The 20,376-nt window shown below is 52.9% G+C and overlaps 2 protein-coding genes across 9 annotated transcripts; one reads left to right on the top strand and one right to left on the bottom strand.

The window, feature by feature from the left end:
* Positions 1 to 429: 429 nt before the first annotated feature.
* TSEN34 (tRNA splicing endonuclease subunit 34) lies at positions 430 to 6,490 on the bottom strand. Of its 5 annotated transcripts, none has more exons than XM_028166277.2 (5): positions 6,426 to 6,490; positions 5,067 to 5,313; positions 4,591 to 4,840; positions 4,187 to 4,444; positions 430 to 920 (listed from the first exon to the last, which is right to left on the bottom strand). In XM_028166277.2, the coding sequence occupies exons 2-5, from the start codon at positions 5,307 to 5,309 to the stop codon at positions 733 to 735; spliced, it is 939 nt and encodes a 312-aa protein (XP_028022078.1). In that variant the 5' UTR covers positions 5,310 to 5,313; positions 6,426 to 6,490; the 3' UTR covers positions 430 to 732. The 5 variants fall into 5 exon arrangements, with proteins under 5 accessions (XP_028022078.1, XP_028022079.1, XP_028022077.1 ...); XM_028166278.2 differs by lacking the exon at positions 6,426 to 6,490 and adding an exon at positions 6,212 to 6,284; XM_028166276.2 differs by lacking the exon at positions 6,426 to 6,490 and adding an exon at positions 6,151 to 6,283.
* Positions 6,491 to 6,852: 362 nt separating this feature from the next.
* Positions 6,853 to 20,357, top strand: MBOAT7 (membrane bound O-acyltransferase domain containing 7). 4 transcript variants are annotated; one of them, XM_057533570.1, is made up of 8 exons: positions 6,853 to 6,875; positions 7,916 to 7,994; positions 8,097 to 8,226; positions 8,828 to 8,954; positions 10,855 to 11,014; positions 12,306 to 12,666; positions 14,448 to 14,624; positions 19,350 to 20,357. In XM_057533570.1, exons 2-8 carry the CDS (start codon positions 7,919 to 7,921, stop codon positions 19,735 to 19,737), a joined length of 1,419 nt encoding a protein of 472 aa, XP_057389553.1. In that variant the 5' UTR covers positions 6,853 to 6,875; positions 7,916 to 7,918; the 3' UTR covers positions 19,738 to 20,357. The 4 variants fall into 4 exon arrangements, with proteins under 4 accessions (XP_057389553.1, XP_057389551.1, XP_057389552.1 ...); XM_057533568.1 differs by lacking the exon at positions 6,853 to 6,875 and adding an exon at positions 6,931 to 7,216; XM_057533569.1 differs by lacking the exon at positions 6,853 to 6,875 and adding an exon at positions 6,931 to 7,322.
* Positions 20,358 to 20,376: the final 19 nt, after the last annotated feature.

Genomic DNA, 20,376 nt, shown 5'->3' with positions numbered 1-20,376 from the left:
TTCATGTGTTATTTTTATTTATGCCTTTGTATGCATCTGAAATGCCTTGTACAAATGTTTTCAAAAGGAAGTTTAGTGCAGTGGAAGAGCTCAAAATTCGGTGTCAGAAAGACCAGGTTTGGGAATTCCCTGGCGGTCCAGTAGTTAGGACTCGGCGCTTTCACTGCTGAGGGCCCAGGGTTCAATCCCTGGTCAGGGAACTAGGATGCCACAAAACGCGCAGTGCAGCCAAATAAATAAATTAATCGATCAATTAAAAAAAAAAAAAAAGAAAGACCAGGTTTTAAATCCCAGCCCTGCTCCCTACTAGATGTGTGACCTCAGACAAGTCATTTTCCCCCCTCCAGGCCTTTTCCTCATCTGTACAAGCAGACACAAATGGCCACATTTCCCAGGACTGTCATAAGGATCCAAATCACAAACTCCACATTTATTCAACAAGTTTATTGAGACCTCTTGGGACCTAAGCCCTGTAGAAAACAGAGATGAATCAGCTTTCACACTCAAGAAACTCACGATTGGAAATAGGTAACTATAAAAACAACACAGCCACTAAGTGCTTGGAATCAGGGAGGGGCATGAGAAGGATGTAGTGTTTATAAATCTGGAATCAAAAACTAACTGCCGAGAGAGTCAGGAGGGTGGTCGAGCCTCCCACTCGGAGATGAGCTTGGGACCATCTAGAAAGGCTCTTGCCAAGGACACAGCCACGTGCCCACAGGTCTCTGGAGTTCACTGCAGGCTGGCCCACTGCAGGGATGTGTAGACCACCTTACCATCAGGCTGCGGAGAGCAAAGCAGCAGTGTCTTTCTGACACTGGTGCCGAGGCGGCCAGCAGAAACCAGGTCCTGGAGTGGGATGGGGTCCCCGGGAGCCCAGCACTGAGCGATGTAGTGAGCGTGGAAACGGAGCGGGTCGCCTGGGTGAAGGAGAGAGGCAGGTAGCAGTTTCCAGTGGCAGGGAGCTGGAAGACACTGGGACGTCCACACGGAGGACATGGGGATGGTTCCAGCTATCACTACCAATATTTTAAAAGACACCCTTGGACCTTGGAGGTGGGGTAAGTTGACATACATGTATAGCATAATCTTATTTAAAAAACAAAAATGAAAACAAATAATTGAATACATCGTTGTCAGTCAAAGCCATGAGGAACTCAAAAGGGTATCATGTAAATATCCAATGAGAAGTGACTCTAACAGACTAAAAGTAAGAAAACAATTTACAATAGGATGGCATAATAAAATAGATAGAAGAAAGGAGTCAACAAAATTTTTCTGAAAAGGGCCAGAGAGTAAATATTTTCAGTTTTGTGGGCCATGCTGCCAACATTCAAATCTGCCACTCTAGCACAATAGCAGTCCCAGACCATATGTAAACAAATGGACAAGGCTGTGTTCCAATAAAACTTTGTTTAAAAAAAACCAGTCAGTGGGCCGGATTTGACCTGGGGCTATAGTTTGCCCCCAGATTAGATGAACGCGTTCAAGTAAAGTAGGACCCTGAGTAGGGCGCTTTCCAGAAGACTAAGTAACAGGTAATGTAAATCTAAAAGAGCAAGGCTTCCAGCAATTCTACTCCTGGGTATTTATCTGAAAAAAATGAAAACACTAATTTGAAAAGATACACACACCTCTATGTTTACTGCAGCATTATTTACAATAGCCAAGATATGGAAGCAACCTAAATGCCCATCAATAGAGGAATGAATAAAGAAGATGTGGTATATATATATATACATACACATACATACATACATACATACAACGGAATACTACTCAGCCATAAAAAAGAATGAAATCTTGGGATTTTTGACAACATGGATGGACCTCTATTAGCATAACAGAGGGTATTGTGCTAAGTGAAATAAACTAGAAAAAGACAAATACTGTATGATTTTATTTATATGTGGAATCTAAAAAACAAAACAAATGAACAAACATAACTAAACAAAAACAGAGTCGTAGATACAGAGAAGAAACAGGTGGTTGTCAGAAGGGAGGAGGGCTGGGGGAGGAAACAGGTAAGGAAGATTAAGAAGTTCAAACTTTCAGTTACAGAATAAATGACTCACAGGTAAGAAATGTACAGTGTGGAAAATATAGTTAATAATTATGTAATGTCTTTGTATGGTGACAATGGTAACTAGACTTATGGTGCTCATTTTGAAATGTATAGAAATATAAAATCACTATATTGCGTACCAGGAACTTACACAGTACTATAGGTCAATTATACTTCAAAAATAAAGTCATAGAAAAAGAGATCAGATTTGTAGTTACCAGCAGCAGAGGATGGGGGGAGGGGGAATTGGATGAAGGTAGTCAAAAGGCACAAACTAGCAGTTATAAGATAAATAAGTACTAGGGACGTAATGTACAACACGATACATATAATTAACACTGCTGTTCATTATATATAAACATTGTTAAGAGAGCAAATAAATCCTAAGACTTCTCATCAGAAGGAAAAACATTTTTTTTCTATTTCTTTAATGTTGTTTCTATGTGAAATGATGGATGTTCACTAAACTTACTGTGGTCATCATTTCATGATGTGTATAAGTCAAATCATTATGCTGTACCCCTTAAACTTATAGAGTGCTGTATGTCAATTATGTCTCAATAAAACGGAGGGAAAAAATAAATAAATAAAAGAGCAAGGCTCTAAGACCTTCCATCTGAGGGGATGTCGTAGCAACTATAAATCAAGGCCCTCCCTGGCAGCTGGGTTTCCGGCAAGAAACTCTCCAGGAGCCAGGCACCTCTCTGGTTGTTATGATACCTCAGTTAGCTGAGAAAGGAGCATCAAAATGCTTGAGAAGTTACCCCAAAATTGCTTTCCAAGAAACTTAGCATCTTTTAACCTCAGGAAGATTTAGAGTTAGACTTAGAAATATGTATTTAAGAGATTCAGACCTTGAACACTAATCTTCAGGGGACAAAGATTTTATGTATATTTGATACATTGAGTATTTATTGTTTCAGAAATATTGACCTATTACAAGTAACAGGTCAGCCTTGTGGTTTAGTTTCAAATGTGTGATTAAGTAATTGATTGATTTAAACTTAATCTGAAGTTTTAGTAAGTCTATTAACAGTGTAAGAATATAAACTTTAAAATTACCCCATTTATAACTTATTAGATTTAAGTTATTGGCAAGATTCATAACCAGAAAACTGCAGAACTTAAAAAAGAAAATAAAAATATTAAATTTTAAAATGCAGCTTATAATGTTTGAAACTACTTATTTCCTTTTGTAAATGGGATCAAACATGAATTAATGGTCCCCTTAAAATCTGGTAGATTGAAAAAATTAAGTTTTATAAATTGAACTGAAAGCTTAGAAAAAACCTAGAAATTAACATTTGTATGTTTAGTAAGTTGAATATTCATTTGCAAAACCAAAATAATCTTTTTTTTTTTTTTTTGGCGTACAAAAATCACCCAAAAAAACCAGCCAGCAAAGTAATTAAACCATGGTTACTTATAGAGAATGGGGCAGGGAAACTGTTCTCAGCTCCTAAATCAGTCAGTTAAATTTTAGTCTGAGAAGAGAATAAGCCTGTCAACTCATCTGCAGGAAACTTAGTGGACAGTCTCCAATGAATGGCTAAGATCTGACTACTTATCAGGCAGTTCTATCTATGTTCTTAAGGAGAACAAAGAATGATTTTCTGCACTTTTTTTTTAACCTTTAAGTTACACAATAAATTCAAAAATTAACTGATTCATCAAAAGTCCCCTTTACCTATTCCTGATGCAAATTCCCTCCCAGAACTATTAACTATTTGTCGTTGGGCTGGAGTAAATCCTTTCAAGCTTTTTTCCCACTTGCTTGATAGCATTCTCTGGCTACTTAGTACTCCACTTTAAGTTCTTTTCATATTCTTTCACTAGAGCCACAATTTTTAAGACTACTTAAATAATTTGTCTATAACTGCATAACAGTATAAAATATGATTTACTTTTTACTATACATGTTTTTTATGAGCTGTTCTTTTGTGCCCCCTTTTTTCATTTACTAAACTGCCCTTCAAATGAGCACGGGTTCCCAAGTGTTTCCTGTCCTTCCATGGTTTCAGAGGCTGAGAAAATGAGACCAAAAAAAAGAAAAGAAAAATGCAGAATGTAGTGGGATTGTGAAGAAATGAGTGGCAACCAGAGGTCCCAACACAAACTCACCGGGATAGACCAGGAAGTCGCCCCCGAACTTGCCAGCCGCACTGAGGAAGAAGCCTCGCTCCCACAGGTCTCTGTAGATGCTGTAGCGAAGCTCGTGGGCAGGACGGCCAGCGTGGGGCCAGTCTTTGGACTGGACACGCCAGTCCAGGGGCCTAGCCTTGATGGGCCGAGGCCTAGCAGTGGCCAGCTGGATGAGCAGAGCAGACCTGGGCAAAGGAGCCACCCCATTTGAAGGCCCTGGCTGGGGAGAGGAGGAGCCTGGCGGGGGGTGAATCCAAGAGAGTTTGGTGAATCCAAGGGGCAGGGTTTTCCCAGCCCCAGGGAGAACCAGCCCTAGATTCCCTGCCAAAATTCCCCAAAGATCTCTTCCCTCCTTCCCCTGGTCCCTGGACTCCAGCTCCCACCTTCACCTGCTTCCTCACGCTCTCCAGCAGCCTGGCCAGCACTGGCCTCGTTCTCTTCTGCAGATTGGTTCCCACCGGCCTCCTGGCTCCCGCTGGTCCCTGATTTCTGTTCCAGCTTCTGCTTCTTCGCAGCCTGGCCCTCTGCAATCTTCTCTAGGAGCTCCTGACGACGGGTCTCACGGGCCTCAGCTGCCAGAGCACTTTGCTCCTGGAAGCCCTGCTCTTGCTGGCGCTTGAAGGATGCCAATGCCTGAGAAGTAAACTTATCTGTAATCTCAGGATTCAGGCATGCCTTGCCTTAGGAAGCTAGGAATCCCGACTCCCTGGCGCCTCCCAACCTAGGGGCGCGAACCCGGGGATCCCAGTATCCTACTTTCACAGTATTCCAGAATCCAGGACTCCCAGACCCCTCCCACCTCAGGGACCTGTTGTCCCCAGCCTCTTCTCCCGCAGGCGCCCCCAACCTGCCCCCTTACCAGGCTGTGTTGGCGGGGATCCGGGCGCGGGGCGCTGACTAGGGTCACCGCGCCGATCTCGGCCAGCAGCCGCGCCTCTTCGGGCATCAGCAGCAGCGGGAGGCCCAGGCGCGAGTTCTGGCGGGGTCCGCGGGGCAGGGCGCCCACCGTGCGGCCCCCTACTCCCAGGCGCTCTCGCAGCGCCTGCACCGCCTCGGCCCCCCACACCAGGGAGCGGCCGTTCGCCACCTCCACCACCAGCATCCTCCTGCGGGAGGCCAGGGGCACAGCAGTCACCCACAGAGCTGCACGACTCTCACCGCCCGATTTGCGCCGCGGGGAGGCCTCCCACCGCCGGGGGGGAGGGGTCTCGGCGAAGCCCAGCCCCTGAGTCTCGGGGGTCGGAGCCTCGCTCAGTGCCGCGTTCGCCACCTGCTGAGCGGGAGGGCCAGGCTCCGCCGCCTGGGCGCTGGACTCCGCCCTCGGACGATCCCGCCAGGCCCCGGGGCTGACCGAGACGAGGACCCGCCCCGAACCGAGCCGCCGGGCCCCGCTGGGGCGTCTCGGACCCCGCGGTCAACATTCTGGTCTGGGCCAACACTGCCATGCCGGCCCACGCGCCTCGGAGCAAAGCCGGCCCCAGCGCGGGCCACGCCCCCTTCGAAAGCTCCATTTCGGCTTCGCCCTTCGGGTGTCCCCGTCAGGTGTCGGGACCTCCAGAGGCCAAAGCCCCGCTGAGGCCACGTCCTCTTCGGGTTGCTCGGGACTTGGCCCCTCCCCTTTCCGAACCCCCGAGGTTCTGCCTCAGGTCCCCTTGCTCTGAGTCGGGCTTCTAGAATACGAAGCCCCGCCCCCGCCCGAGCTTGACCGGTCCGTAAGCTCGGGAGTCCTCGGCTCAGCCGAACCGCAGCACCGCCTCCTCCCGAACATAAGGGGTTCAGCGTTCGGGCGTCCTCGGCTCCCGTCAATCCCATAGCCTGAGGTCCCGCCCCCTCCGGCCGCCTGAGCTCCCCCAGTTGGAGCTCCTGTCCCACGTTCGAACCCCACAGCCGGAAGCCCGGTCCCCTGAACGCCCGCCGTCTGTTCTCCGCTCGGGCGGGCTCACCCCACTCGTGAGCGCTCCCTTCAGAATGTGGCACCGTCCTCTGATAGAACCAGCTAGTCACCTCGTAAACACCAGCTCGCAGTCCCGGCGGAGCCACCCCCTTACGTAGCGCGCCACGCGCTGCTTCCTCCACCCCCCCCCATGCCGACCCCCTGCGTCGATTTCGTCACGCCGCCACCTCAGCGGAGCGGGAAGTCTGGGACTCGCCCCGCAGGGCCGTATCCTTGCCTTCCCCCGAAAGTGAAACCCCCTTGAGCCCGCCCCTCGAAGCGCACCTCCCTCCTCGGTTCCGGGACTTGGAAATGGGAGGCTCCTTACGCTGGACCCGACCCCTTGGCACCACGGCCCGGGGCCCCGCCCCCTTTAGGCCGGGACGCTGTTTGCCCCGCCCCCTTGGAATACTCCTGAGCCCCGCCTCTTTCGTGTTGCCTAAACCCGTGGCTCCGCCTCCCTCCTAAACATGAGACTCCGCCTATCAGCCACCCAGGGTCACTTGTATCCGACTACCTCCGAAGGGAACCGACGCTGTGGCCCCTCCACATCCGGCCGAAGCTCTTGGCTCCGCCTACATCCGAACAGAGTCCTTCAGTACTCGACTACCTCCGAAGAAAACCGAAGCTTGTGGCCCCGCCTCCAAACCGCCTCCCGACTCTGTCCCAAGGAACCTGAAGCGGAGACTCCACCTCATTCCGAACGCTGAGCTCCAGGCCCCGCCTCTTTCCCAGGTTCGGTCGCTTCCCTCCGTGCCCGAAGCTTCTGGCCCCACCCCTTTCCGAGGCCGAAGCCCCGCCCCTTTGCGTGCTCGCAGCTCGGTAGAACCGAGTCCGGGTCCAGCTGCAGACTCGTGCTCCCTGCACCCAGTCCGGGCTCCTTCTCTGCTCAGCCCGGAGCCTGCCGGGCGCTGCACACCCGGCCCCGGACCGCGCACCCCAGCCGGACCCCCGAAAGAGACTGGGGACGCGGGGGCGTGCTGGGCGGGGTAGGAGTGGCGGATCCGCGGAGGCCGGCGGGCCGGGACTGCTCGGCTGCTTCCTGCCCTGCGGGCGGCGCGGAGCCGCGGGCCCAGGTGGGTCCGCCACGCCTGGGCCGGGGTGCGGTGGGCGCGGAGGCGCCCCGGAGACCGGGAGGGGTCTGGACAGTGTGGGGTCGCTGCGGATCGGCGGGCTGATGAGGTGCGGGGGCGGTGCCGGGAGCGCGGCCGAGCTCCCGGGTGGCGTAACCGCCTGTGGCTTTGCCCGGAGAGGATCTGACTCGCGCTTGGTGCGCGCAACGGGAGTGGGGCTCGGGAGCGGGCCCGCTCTCTGGGTTTCAGACGGGAGAAGGAACCGGAGCTCCGAAAAGAGGGCGAGGCTGGAGGCCTGGGCTCCTCTGAGGCCCTCTCGGAGAAGGGCAGGGAGTCTGGAGAGCAGGGTTCTCAAAGAGGGAGAGGCTGGGGGATAAGAAGAGAGGAGCTGGATTGCTGGGATACTCGAAGGAGGAGGGGGCCGGGAGGTTTGGATTCCTGGGTTCTCAAAGGAGAAGAGAGCTGGGGGCCTGCGTTCTCAAAAGAGGGGTTCTGTGGGTGGCTTCCTCTATCCTCGAAGGAGGAAGGGCCTGGAGGTCGGGATTCCTGTGTTGTCAGAGGAGAGGAGCTGAGGGTGGGACTCCTTGATCCTCGACAACTGGGGACTGGGTGGGGGGGGGTGGATCCTTGACTCCTCTAAGGGGGAGGGGCTGGGGGCCCGGACTCCTGGGTTCTCACTGGGAACCTCTGCCCCTCCCCCAGAACATGTCGCCCGAAGAATGGACATATCTACTGGTTCTTCTTATCTCTATCCCCATCGGCTTCCTCTTTAAGAAAGCTGGTGAGTCAGGTTCCCTCCCCAGTGGAAAATAAAGGGGGGGGGGGTGCCCGGGCTGGGGACCCCTGGAAGGTTCCACGCTTATGCTATGCCTTCTCCCTGCAGGACCTGGGCTGAAGAGATGGGGGGCAGCAGCTGTGGGCCTAGGGCTCACCTTGTTCACCTGTGGCCCCCACACTTTGCATTCTCTGGTCACCATCCTTGGGACCTGGGCGCTCATTCAGGCCCAGCCCTGGTGAGGATTTGGTGGGGGGAGTTGGGGGAGATGGAGGGGGTGGAGGAAGCGACCTGTTTCCTCTTGGGGTCTTTCTCTGTTTCTGTCTCCATCTCTGGATGTCTCTTGTTTATCTGTAGATTCTCTGTGTCATTTGTCTGGTCTGTTTTTCTTCCTCTCCTGCCTTTTTCTGGGTCTTTGTCCCTGTGTGTTTGTCCTGGTCCTTTACATCCATGTCGTGGATTCAGGAGAGAGGAGGACGTTACTAGTCTGCTGGCCCTGCCACCGTTGGTACTGGTATTCTCTCTCTCTCTCTCTGTTTCTCCCTCCCTCTTTCTCCCTCCACCTCCCCTCTCTCCCTCGCCCTTCCTCCTCCCTCCCAGAAAAAATGGAGTATTGAAGGGTCTTCACCCTGAAGCCTCTCTTAACCCCCTTCTCATTTTCTTCTCTGTTGCTGCGCATTTCTGTGTAGCTGTTTCAATCGTGCTCATTCCATACCCCCCGCCCCTCATTTTCTGTCTCGGGAGGTGGGGAAGGATTTGTAGCTGGAATCTAGGGGCGGCTGAGGCAAGATCTCGTGCACCCCTGCACCCAGCACAGCACGCCTCTTGCCTTTGCCCAGCTCCTGCCACGCCCTGGCCCTAGCCTGGACCTTCTCATATCTGCTCTTCTTCCGCGCGCTCAGCCTGCTGGGCCTGCCCACTCCCACACCCTTCACCAATGCCGTCCAGCTGCTGCTGACACTGAAGGTCAGACTCCCCTCCAGCCCTCGCTGTGTGCCAGTTAACCACCAAAACTTTACCTTCTCCTCCCAGCCACTCCCGTGGGAGGCAGAGGAAGGGGGATGGTCTGTCCCACACAGCCCGCCGGGGGCGGGGCTTCACCTCTCAGCTCTTCCCTGGGATAAAGAAGTATCCAAAGTTATGTAACTGTGGGTGCCATGTGTTGGCTGAGCTAAAGTGCGTCTTTGTAGCAAGCCATTTTGCAAAGGAGGACAGCCAGCTCCGGGGAGGTAGCACTCAGTTAAGGACGCAAAACCAGGACACCACGTTCGGCTCTCCATGACCTGGGAAGATGGGTGAAAACAGATTCCCAGGCCCCACCCCTGGGAACGTAAAGTCGTGCGTTCCTACTATGCGCTACGTATCAGTGAACAGAACGGTCATGTGAGGTGGTGAATGAGGTCTCCTCAGCATCCTGTGTTCCCCGCGGGAGCTGGAGAAAGAGGCTTTCTGGACATAGGGACCAGCGTGTGTGGAAGGGAGCAGGCTGAGTCCCATCAGCAGTGGACCAGCCACACGGACCGTCCATCAAGAGCGGAAAAGAGCACAGGCAGCCCAGGCCAAACCATGCAGGGCCTTGTTGGCTAAGATGAGGGGGTCCCGACTTCTTCCTGTGGGGGCCCAAGAGCCACTGCAAGAGGTTTTTTGATTTGTTGCCAGAAGAGGTAATGTGACCAGATTTACAGGTTTAAAAATCCTTCCTCCCGATGCTGAGCGAGTTGAAGCAGAAGGGGCAAGATGGGGTGACGTGGGACTCTTTTATCAAAGTCCAACTGACAAACAGTGGCGGCTTGATGCAGGCCTGTGGGCAGGTCAGTCAGGGCCCCACCAGGAAGCCCAGCATTTAGGAGAAATTGAGGGCGGGTTGGGGAGAGGTCCTGGCCCCCAGGGCACGAGAGGAGGGGCAGGTAGTGGAGCCGGGAAGGAAAAAGACTTGGGTAGAGCCCCCCAGTTCAAGAAGATCATCAAGGATCATGGCCAGCCCAAGGTGATCTTATCAATACAAGGGAATGAAAACCCAAGCCTCACTCCTGCCTTCCTCCATCTCTGCCTGGGGCTCTGTGCCAACTAAACCCAGGGGGAAGCTGGAAGACACAGGCCTGTGGATGTTGAGGCGGCCTGGGGTCTGTGCGGAGAAGGGTAGAGAGCAGATCTGAAGGAGGAGCCCGAACATATTCAGCCCAGTGGTGGAGGCAAAGCGAGAGGGACAGACTCCAGAGACTTAAGGGATTCGATTGGGGGAGTGAGGAAGGTTTCCAGCCTAAGCAATTAATTGGATGGTGGTGGCATTTGCTGACGGCAGAGACTAGAAGAAGACCCACTTTGGGGAGAGGCTAATACCGTGTTCCACCTTGGATGTGTTCAATTCGAGGTGCCTGGAAGATATCAAGTATTAATGACAAGAGGTAGCTTTTTTTTTTTTTTGATCTCGCCACACGGCTTGTGGGATCTTAGTTCCCCGACCAGGGATCATCAAACCTGAGCCCCAGCAGTGAAAGCGCCGAGTCCTAACCACTGGACCGCCAGGGAATTCCCTAGAGGCAGCTTGATGAACAGTCTTGGGGCTTGGAGGAGAAGTCCCACCGGGTTACACTGTGGGTGGTATCTAAAGTCACGAACTGCTGGAGAACCCAGAAAGATGGAACTCAGAGAAAAAAGACAGAGGGGCCCAGGAGTGAGCCCTGCGAGAGTCACCAAGAAGCCCTTACTCACGACCAGATGCCCAGAGCTGCCCGTGGAGTAGAGCCTCAGCGCCCAGCTGCACGGGGCTGCAGCAGCTGTTGGCTGCCCAGAGAGGTAGTGAAAGGGAGGTGGGTGAGAGGAAGCCCGGGTCTGACCTGTCCTTCCCTACACCCCTTCCTCCCAGCTGGTGAGTCTGGCCAGTGAAGTACAGGACCTGCATGTGGCCCAGAGGAAGGAAATGGCCTCAGGCTTCAGCAAGGGGCCCAGCCTGGGGCTGCTGCCTGACGTTCCCTCTCTGCTGGAGACGCTCAGCTACAGCTACTGCTACGTGGGCATCATGACAGGTGAGCGTGCCCGCCCCGCAGGCCTGCCTCCGCAGCTCCTCACCCTGTCTCCATTCTCTGCCTGGAGTTTGGTGCCTGTTGCATGTTCCCACATCCCATCCCAGCATCTGCCGCTCTGAGGGTGAGCATCTATGCCCGAGTCCACGTCTGACTGTCCCCCTGGTCCCAGGGCCCCTCCAGAGTACAGACAGACTGTTCTCAGCCTCAGTGATTCCTTGTAACTTTTTGGGAGCAAACAGGAGATGAAGGAGAAAGATCTACATCACCCTAACGTTTCTGCTGCCCGGGCAACAAGTATTCACAGCTTATGATCCCATTTTTAGTTTCAGAAAATATTTTTCACTAATGTTGACCTCTTAGAAGGTGTTCATTTTCATAGCAACTGTATTGAGCTGTGATTACCATATTCACCCACTTGTAACCACATCCAGCTTGCTGGGTTTTAGTCTATTCACAGAGTTGTGCAACCGTCACTGCCATGTAATTTCATCACCTCGAAAAGAAACCCTGCACCCTTTAGCCGTCGTCTCCCAAACCTCCGTCTGCCCCCATTCCCTGGAAACCACTAATTGACTTTCTATCTCTATATATTTGCCTATCCTGAACATTTATAAGTGGAATCATACAGTGTGTGGTCTTCTGTGACGTGTAAGACGTTTAACACTTCTGTTAACCCCACTCTGCTCCCTCCCTAAGCCAAGAGCAGTCTCCTCTTTTCCATCTCTGTCCCTCTGCAGCCCCTCCCTGCTCAGTGGCCAGAGGCATCTCATGAAAAGGCAAAATGATAATCCAGCACTTCCCTGGTGGGAGAGCCTATACTGGTTTCCTAGCGCTTAGAACAAAACTCAAAGTCCTCATCAGATCCCCCAGGGGTCCCGCCCCTGCCACCCTCTCATTTCTTCTCACACCACTCTTCCTCTGCAGATGCACTGCTGCACTTCCTGTCACTCCTTTATACCCAGCTCACCCCCGACCCCGTCCCTCCAGGTCCGGTCTGTCTGTCTCCATCTGTCTCGGTGTCTCCATACCCCTCATCCTCAGGCTCTGTGTCCCCTTCCAGAAGTGTCTGTCCCTCGTCCTCCCCTTTCTCCGCTTCCTTGTCCCTTTCTCTCTGGGTTTCATACCCCCACTCCCCTCTCTGCTTCTCCGTCTCCTTCCTCTCTCCCTGGTCCACCTCAGCTCCCGAATCTCTGGTCCATCTCCCCCCTCCCCCACCCCCGCCCGAGACTGGAGCTGGGCGCCCCCTGCCGTGTGTACCGTGTCTGACCAGCTGCCCTCCCTCCCGCCGCAGGCCCGTTCTTCCGCTACCGCACGTACCTGGACTGGCTAGGGCAGCCCTTCCCCGGGGCCGTGCCCAGCCTGCGGCCCCTGCTGCGCCGAGCCTGGCCGGCCCCGCTCTTCGGCCTGCTCTTCCTGCTCTCCTCCCACCTGTTCCCGCTGGAGGCCGTGCGTGAGGACGCCTTCTACGCCCGCCCGCTGCCCGCCCGCCTCTTCTACATGATCCCCGTCTTCTTCGCCTTCCGCATGCGCTTCTACGTGGCCTGGATTGCCGCCGAGTGCGGCTGCATTGCCGCCGGCTTCGGGGCCTACCCCGTGGCCGCCAAAGCCCGGGCCGGGGGCGGCCCCACCCTCCAATGCCCACCCCCCAGCAGGTCAGGCGGCGGGAGGGAGGTGTCCCAAGACCCGGCAGGCCCCATCAGCGCGGGCTGGCCCTGCCCCTAGCAGGGAGGATAGCGGGGAGCAGGGGGGGGCAGGTCTCCCACCTGTTGTCAGCAGAGTGTCACCCTCAGCCACCACAGCCCGCCTTCCCCCGTCCTAAGGAAACAGTAGTCCTGATCCGTACGGATTGCCCCCTGTTGCTAGTGCTTGACCCCCCCCCTTGGGGTGGCGAATTGCTCTCTGTTGCTAGGAAAAGGAAGGTGTTACAGCAGTCACACGCTGTCCCTCTGTTGCCGTGGAAGCGACACCCCAGTAACCCAGTTGTTCCTGGTTGCGCAGGGTGCCATCGTTGGGCAGTGAGGAGTAGCCCTTTGTTGCTAGGGAGAACATTCCCTAGCAACAGCACTGCCCCTTCCTGCCAGCAAGCTGCTCTTTGTTGCTACGGAAACGGCATCCCCTAAACGGCCCCTTTGTTGCTGGGAGCGAGCACGCCCCTCCCCATGGGATGTCGTCACATAACAGCCTGCTGTTGCCCTCTTTTTCTACGGAAATGGCATCCTTGACCATGCTGTCCTCTGGCAGAGGGGACACCATTCCTAGCAACTGCAGGTCACGTTCCTGCTGTTGCCCAGGAAATCCCCTGGTAACTATGAATTAACCTTGTTGCTGGCGAAACTAGCCCCCTAGCTCCTTCATCACTAGATAAATCACACAGCTAGTAACTACAGACTCTCTTGTTGCTAAGGATATGTTGCTCCTGTGTTGCTAGGGAAATGGCACCCCTAGCAACCAGGAATGGCCTGTCCCTCTGTCCCTAGCAGTCATGGTCAGCCTTCAGGCTGGGGCTGGGAAAGCAGCCCTTTGATGGAAATTCTGAACTACTCCTTACAAGGGTTGGGCAATCCCCTAGTAGTCACAAACTGCCATTCCATTGCGGGGGAAGTGGCACCCCACCCCTGCAAATTTCTTGCCACTGCCATAGTATAGGGTATCCCCCAGAAGACGTCAAGCAGGAATTGAAGGCTTTTCTAAACCTTCTGGGCCCCGCCCCTAATGGATGCCCCCCTTCCATTATCAGAAGCTGCCAACGGTTCAGGTGGGCCAAGGATATCCCCCACTGCTGGTGGGGGGGGTTGGCACCAGTGACCCAGGAACCACTGTATTACTGGAGATGACCCTTATAAAACAATCCTGGGGACCAATAGCCAGGAAAGGCCCTTTCAGGAAGCTTTTCTAAACATCCTAGACCTTGTTGCTAAGGAATGCCCTTTCCCTAGCAACAGAGACCATCAAGGTGTCAGGCGGGCCTAGAACATCTCCCTAGCAACCACGGACCACCTCATTGTTAGGGATGCTGCTTCCCTAACAACCAAAGTGTCCAACAATTTAGAATGGACTACTTGGAGGCTTCTCTGAATATGCTGAGCTTGGTTGCTAAGGAATGGCCTTTCCCTAGCATCTGAGACCATTGGCAGGTCAGGTTGCTAAGGACTCATAGCTTAGCAACCGTGGCCCTTCCAGACTTTTCCTGGCTGTTGCAGGCCCCCTTACCAAAGAGGAGAACCCTATTGCTGATGAACTGTGCACTTCCCAAAAATGCTCAGTCTGGGCTACCCTCCCCTGTTGCCCTAGCAAACGTGACAGCCAGAGAACTGTTGCCTGGCCAGGATCCCCTCCTTAGCATCCGGGGCTGGGACAGTAGCCAGAGTCAGGAGGGGGCCTGGCTGAGCTGCATGTCTGTCCCCCACCCTCATCCTCCACCCCCCCCCCCCAGTCCGGAGAAGGCGGCTTCCACGGAGTACGACTATGAGACCATCCGCAACATCGATTGCTATGGCACAGACTTCTGCGTGCGCGTGCGGGATGGCATGCGGTACTGGAACATGACGGTGCAGTGGTGGCTGGCGCAGTACATCTACAAGAGCGCGCCCGCGCGCTCCTACGTCTTCAGGTGAGCCCAACTGTCTCGGAGGACGGCACGGAAGTACATCTCCCAGCTGCCCCTGGGGCCGCCTGCGGCTTCCCCCGCTGGGCCTCCACCCCTGAGGGTCATGGGAGTTGTAGTTTCTTGAGCCTTGCGCTGGCTCTGATCTGCGTTATTCCGGGGTCAGTTCTTCCTCCTCTCTGGGCCTCCGTTTCTACCTCCGTAAAGTCAGCCCCGCTCCACAAACGCAGTGTACTGAGTCCTGTGGACTCAGTAGCTAGACTTTCCGGAATCTTAACCCCGCCAGTTACTAAGAAACCTTAAGGAGTTAGTTGACCCCTGTTTCCTCAACTTTTTTTTAATTTCAAAAATTCCCATATATGCTTTTTTTTTTTTTATTCCAAATGCTTACTTTAATTACCCTTGACTAAACCCCAAGAGATACAGCCATTTACTTGGAGCCCAGCAAGATAAATTGCTTCAGCATACTGCAAGAGGAAGCCATTGAAATAATCACTCTGCTTTGTAAACCTTTATGTAACTTCTGGCTAGTAAACATAAAAATTTAAACAAACTGTGGGAGCAGGGGCCCCACCCAAACATGGACTGTAGAAATAAAAGAGGAAAAGGCAATCTCTACCTTTTCCCAAAAGCAAAATCAAACACAATTAACAATCCCCTAGCTCTTAAAGTTACTTCTTTTTTTTTTAACATCTTTATTGAAGTATAATTGCTTTACAATGGTGTGTTAGTTTCTGCTGTATAACAAAGTGAATCAGCTATACATATACATGTATCCCCATATCTCCTCCCTCTTGCGTCTCCCTCCCACCCTCCCCATATATGCTTTTCTCCCCAGTTTTTTAAAATTGAAGTATAGTTGATTTACAATGATGTATTAGTTTCAGGTGTACAGCAAAGTGATTCAGTTTTATATATATATATATACACACACACATATATATATTAATTCTTTTATTTTTTGGGGTCACGCTGAGCAGTGTGTGGGATCTTAGTTTCCCCACCAGGATTTGAACCCTGCCCCGGCAGTGAAAGCGCGGAGTCCTAATCACTGGACCGCCAGCGGTTGCCTATCTATTCTTTTTCAGATTCTTTTCCCTTATAGGGTACTACAGAATATTTAGTATAGTTCCCTGTGCTATACAGTAGGTCCTGGTTGGTTATCTATTTTTTATATAGTAGTGTATATATGTTATTCCCAAACTCCTGATTTATTCCCCCCCCCGAACCCAGTTTCCTCAACTCTTAAACGGGGGTAATGCTGTTACCCGTTTCATAGGTTGATGTGAAGAATAAGTGAAATAAAGTGTGAAATGCACTTAATGTGAGGCCTGATGAGCTTGTATTATCCTTCACTCATCTGATATTTCTTGAGTGGAGACTTTCTGTAAAGATAAGATAAACTTATCTTTACAACCTTAGGAAGTAGGAGTTCTCATCATCCCCATTTTATTTTTTTTTAATTATTTTTTTTTAAATTTGTTTCTTTTATTTATTTCCTTTTGGCTGCGTTGGGTCTTAGTTGCTGTGCGCAGGCTTCTCCCTAGTTGCAGCGAGCGGGGGCTACTTTTCATTGCTGTGGCTTCTCTTGTTGCGGAGCACGGGCTCTAGGCACGTGGGCTTCAGTAGTTGTGGCATGCCGGCTCAGTAGCTGTGGCTCACGGGCTCTAGAGCGCAGGCTCAGTAGTTGTGGCGCACGGGCTTAGTTGCTCTGCAGCATGTGGGGTCTTCCCGGACCAGGGCTCGAACTCGTGTCCCTGCATTAGCAGGCGGATTCTTAACCACTGCGCCACCAAGGAAGCCCCATCATCCCCATTTTAAAGATGAAGAGACCCAGGATCAGAGGTCTGATCTTAGGCAACCTGCCGAGTGTCACCAGATGAGGTCAGGATACATCATGACACGTTCTTATAATGAAGCAGTCAATCATGGTGCCTCTGGAGCTAGACTTCCCTGGGTGTGTGATCTGATTTATGATTTAAAGATCTGCTCCGACCTTGTGTGGGAATGGGCTAAGGTGGGGGAGTGGAGCAGGCGATAAAGCAGGGACTGGCCCGGTGGGCATTGATGGTATCCTAGAGTAGGGACCAGTGGCCTAGAAGTGGATGCATTTGAGAGGTGGAGGTGGGAAACAGCTTGATGGCCAGGTGATGGGCTGTGCGTGATGGTAGGGCACAGAAGGGCTGTTTCCTGCGGAGGGGAGACTGGGCAGAAGGAAGTTTCAGGAGTGGGTAGGATGAGGAAGCTAGACTCGGGTTTAGTCTCCCTGACTTTGAGGTGACTGTTAGATTTCCAGCTGGGGTTGTTGGCTAGGCAGTTAGTTGTGTGATTCTGGTGCGTAAGGGAAGGGTTGGTGTAAGAAGTGGACACGTGAGCGTCAGCAGGTGTGGATGATACTTAAAGCTCTGGGGCTGAGCATCAGGTCAAAGCACAGAGTGCGCGAACGTCTAGACCAGGGATTCTCAATGCGGGGGGTGGGGGGAGAGCAATTGTGCTGCACCCCCAGGGGGCGTTGGCAATGTCTGGAGACGCTGTTGTCATAATGGGGATGTGCTGCTGGCATCTAGTGGGTGGGGTCCAGAGATGCTCCTGAACAATCTGCGCGGCACAGGACAGCACTCCACCTCCCCACCCCCACCCCCCGAAGAATGATCCTGCCCCAGGTGTCTGTAGCGCCAAGATCCAGAAACCCTGATGTAGACTAGGGACCAGCAGGAAGAGCCAGCACAGATGCAGCCAGTGACACAGGAGGACAGTCAGCAAAGTATTCATTCCCGGAAGGAAGCCGAGAGAAGTAAGTGTTTCAAGGAGGAGCGAGAAGGGGATGGTGTGTCTGCCGGTGCCAGGGGCTTCAGTGCGCTGAGGGCGAGTGTGGCCACTGGGTGGGGCGTGATGGGAGGAAGTCCCCGGCAACCTTGACGGGAGCAGAGTGGAGGGCTGAAGTGAAAGCCGGCTTGGAGAGGGTTCAAGAGGGGACGGAAGGGGGAGCCTAGACGATTCTTTGGAGAGTGTTCGCTGTGGGGGGCAGGGGGGCAGCGAAGCAGGGAGAGAAGAGTGGGTGGCGGAATGGCCAAGAGCTCAGGTGTGCGCACGTGGAGTTAGAGATGCCGGGCTTGCGCTGATGCGTGTCCTACTGTCAACTGCTTTCAGTTGTCTGTCAACTGCCAACCCACAGCATTCTCTCTCCACCAGAGGTAGAAAAGAAAGAAAACAGTTTTGTGGACTTCCCCAGCGCTCCAGTGGTTAAGACTCCGTGTTTCCACTGCCGGGGGCGTGGGTTCGATCCCTGCTCTGGGAACTATTATCCTGCATGCCTCGCGGCATGGCCAAAAAATAGGAAAAAAAAAAAACAAACAGTTATTGAATAAGTATTAAACCAGATTTCGAGGCATGGCGCAAGTAACCCACTGCTGAGATTACCAAGATGGAAAGAAAGCTCACCCTTTTTAAAATTTTTTTAACAGTTCATCCATCCATCCATTTTATTCTTATTTTTATTTTTTTAAATTGGGGTATAATTGATTTACAATGTTGTGTTAGTTTCAGGTGTATCGCAAAGTGAATCTGTTATACATATACATATATCCACTCTTCTTTTAGCTTCTTTTCCCATATAGGCCATTACAGAGCACTGAGTAGAATCCCCCGTGCTATACGGTAGGTCCTTCTTAGTTGTCTAGAAATCTCACCCTTTTTGTCTTCTCCATCGCCACTTAGAGCCCTTTACGTAGCGTGTTCTCGAGAGACACCATAACTGGTCCTCACGTCGGAGGACTCCACAAGCACTATTGCGTGCTCTCATGTTCATCCCAAGTTCACCTGGTGATGGGGTAGCCACCTGGCTAGTTACGTGTCTTTATCTGAAGGAAGAATAAAACTCCTATCTCTATGACCAGCAGGTGTTTACAGCTCGGAGCTGGCACCTAGGATAAACCCTCATAGCTGCAGGGAGACAGGCGCTATCTCCCTCCACACCTAGGCTTCAAAGAGATGACTCCCAGGCCCTCGAGAAGACCATTCCCGGACTGTAACACTTTCTAGAGGCCTGTTTTACCTTTTCAAAGATTTCCATCTGTATCCAAAGGATAACGGAAAGATGCTCAAACAGGTTTTTCAAGGAAATGGCCTAAGAAAGGAGAAGGAGGAAAAGATCTTCCCTTTTGGCAACAGGGAAAATTCAACCTTTTTATGGACCCTTACACCCTCTGCCGCCCCCCCCGCCCCCCCCCCAGGAAAGGGTGGTCAGTGTCATTCTGTCATTAGGTTATTTTTGCACTTTTAACACCCTGATGATGTGCTAGAGGGAAAACTTGATGCCCATGGGCAGGAACTCAGGCCACAGTCCTTGGCAAAGCCTGCTCTGATTTGTGGGTTCTCTGTGGAAGTGGGGATCAGAGCCTAAATTTGTGGGTCTTCAAGGGATAGCATTTGGAGTCCTTAAGGAGAAGGGACCATGGCTGGAGATTTCTGAGTCTTCATGGATCACGATTTAAATTCCTGGATCCTCAAAGAGGAAGTGGCTGGGGACTTGACTCCTGGGTCCTGAGGGAAAATAGTGTTGGGAGGGGGTTTCTGAGAAGAGAGTAGGAGTACTGGGTCTGGGGGAGGAGGGGCTGGGGGCCCGGACCCCTGGGTCTGAGGGAGGAGGGGCTGGGGGTCCGGACTCCTGGGTCTCAGGGAAGAGGGCAGGGGGCCTGCACTCCGGGTCCTGATTCCTAGCCCCTCCCCCAGGAGCGCCTGGACCATGTTACTGAGCGCCTACTGGCACGGCCTGCACCCTGGCTACTACCTCAGCTTCCTGACCATCCCGCTGTGCCTGGCAGCTGAGGGCCGGTTGGAGTTGGCCTTTCGGGGGCGGCTCAGCCCCAGGGGCCAGAAGGCCTGGGACTGGGTACACTGGTTCCTGAAGATGCGGGCCTATGACTACATGTGCATGGGCTTTGTGCTGCTTTCGCTGGGCGAAACCCTCCGGTACTGGGCCTCCATCTACTTCTGCATCCACATCCTGGCCCTGGTGGCCCTCGGGCTGGGGCTGGCTCTAGGTGGGGGCAGCCCCAGCCAGCGGAAGACGGCGTCCCCCGCCACCAGCCTTGCCTCGGGAAAGCTTCGGGAGGAGTAAGCTGTCACGACACTCCCTCTGCCGTCGGTCCAGCTACCAAGCTTTTGCCTGGGAATTCTGTGAAGCATGCTGCTGTCGCCTTTCCCAGAAAGAGTCCTGAGTATGGCAAGGGGCCTGGAGAGGATTCCCGCTTCCCCAGCTCAGCACCGTGCCTGGAAAAGCCTCCGCCCTGAGGGCCCCAGATGATCAGTTTTCCCTCCTGTAAAAATCAAGATATGGTCCAGACAAGAATCTCCCTTTGTCCCTGCCCAGCACCAGGTATTCAGAGAGAGCTGCGTTTTCCCCGCAACAGCAGGGGCCGATGGGCGACATGGTTTCTTGGGCAAATTTCCCTTCTTTGGCTCCACAGTGTGGGGTTAGGAGCTTCAGGGCAGGCTCTGGGAGTGGGGGACCTCTTTCTGGTCGCTTCCACTCTTGTCTCATTAGACCAGTACGGAGTATAACCCTCCTGGAACGGAGAAGCTGAGTGCAGATGTACAGGCCTTTGGACTATGGTTCTCGTAGGTTCCATCTGAGCCACCTAAGGGTCCCAGCGCTCCTGTCACCCTCTTGTCATCCTTTGACCTAAGAGGCTCAGAATGTGTAAATCTCTCCTAATAAAGTGTCACACAAAGACTCTATGTGGGAATGTCTGTGGGT

This window comes from Balaenoptera acutorostrata, chromosome 19 (assembly GCF_949987535.1).
Source record: "Balaenoptera acutorostrata chromosome 19, mBalAcu1.1, whole genome shotgun sequence".
NCBI lineage: Eukaryota > Metazoa > Chordata > Mammalia > Artiodactyla > Balaenopteridae > Balaenoptera > Balaenoptera acutorostrata.
The sequence above is the reverse complement of the archived record's forward strand: the minus strand, read 5'-3'. Positions and strand labels throughout refer to the sequence as shown.

What these genes read in the sequence shown, in the direction of transcription:
- TSEN34 (XM_028166277.2), bottom strand. Translation starts at nt 5,309, where the DNA reads ATGCTGGTGGTGGAGGTGGCGAACGGCCGCTCCCTGGTGTGGGGGGCC. An exon ending in ATCCCCGCCAACACAGCCTG is followed by an intron (nt 4,841 to 5,066) that starts GTAAGGGGGCAG and finishes TTTACTTCTCAG; the next exon opens with GCATTGGCATCCTTCAAGCG. An exon ending in CGACTTCCTGGTCTATCCCG is followed by an intron (nt 921 to 4,186) that starts GTGAGTTTGTGT and finishes TCCTTCACCCAG; the next exon opens with GCGACCCGCTCCGTTTCCAC.
- MBOAT7 (XM_057533570.1), top strand. Translation starts at nt 7,919, where the DNA reads ATGTCGCCCGAAGAATGGACATATCTACTGGTTCTTCTTATCTCTATC. An exon ending in CTTCCTCTTTAAGAAAGCTG is followed by an intron (nt 7,995 to 8,096) that starts GTGAGTCAGGTT and finishes TTCTCCCTGCAG; the next exon opens with GACCTGGGCTGAAGAGATGG. An exon ending in CTCATTCAGGCCCAGCCCTG is followed by an intron (nt 8,227 to 8,827) that starts GTGAGGATTTGG and finishes GCCTTTGCCCAG; the next exon opens with CTCCTGCCACGCCCTGGCCC.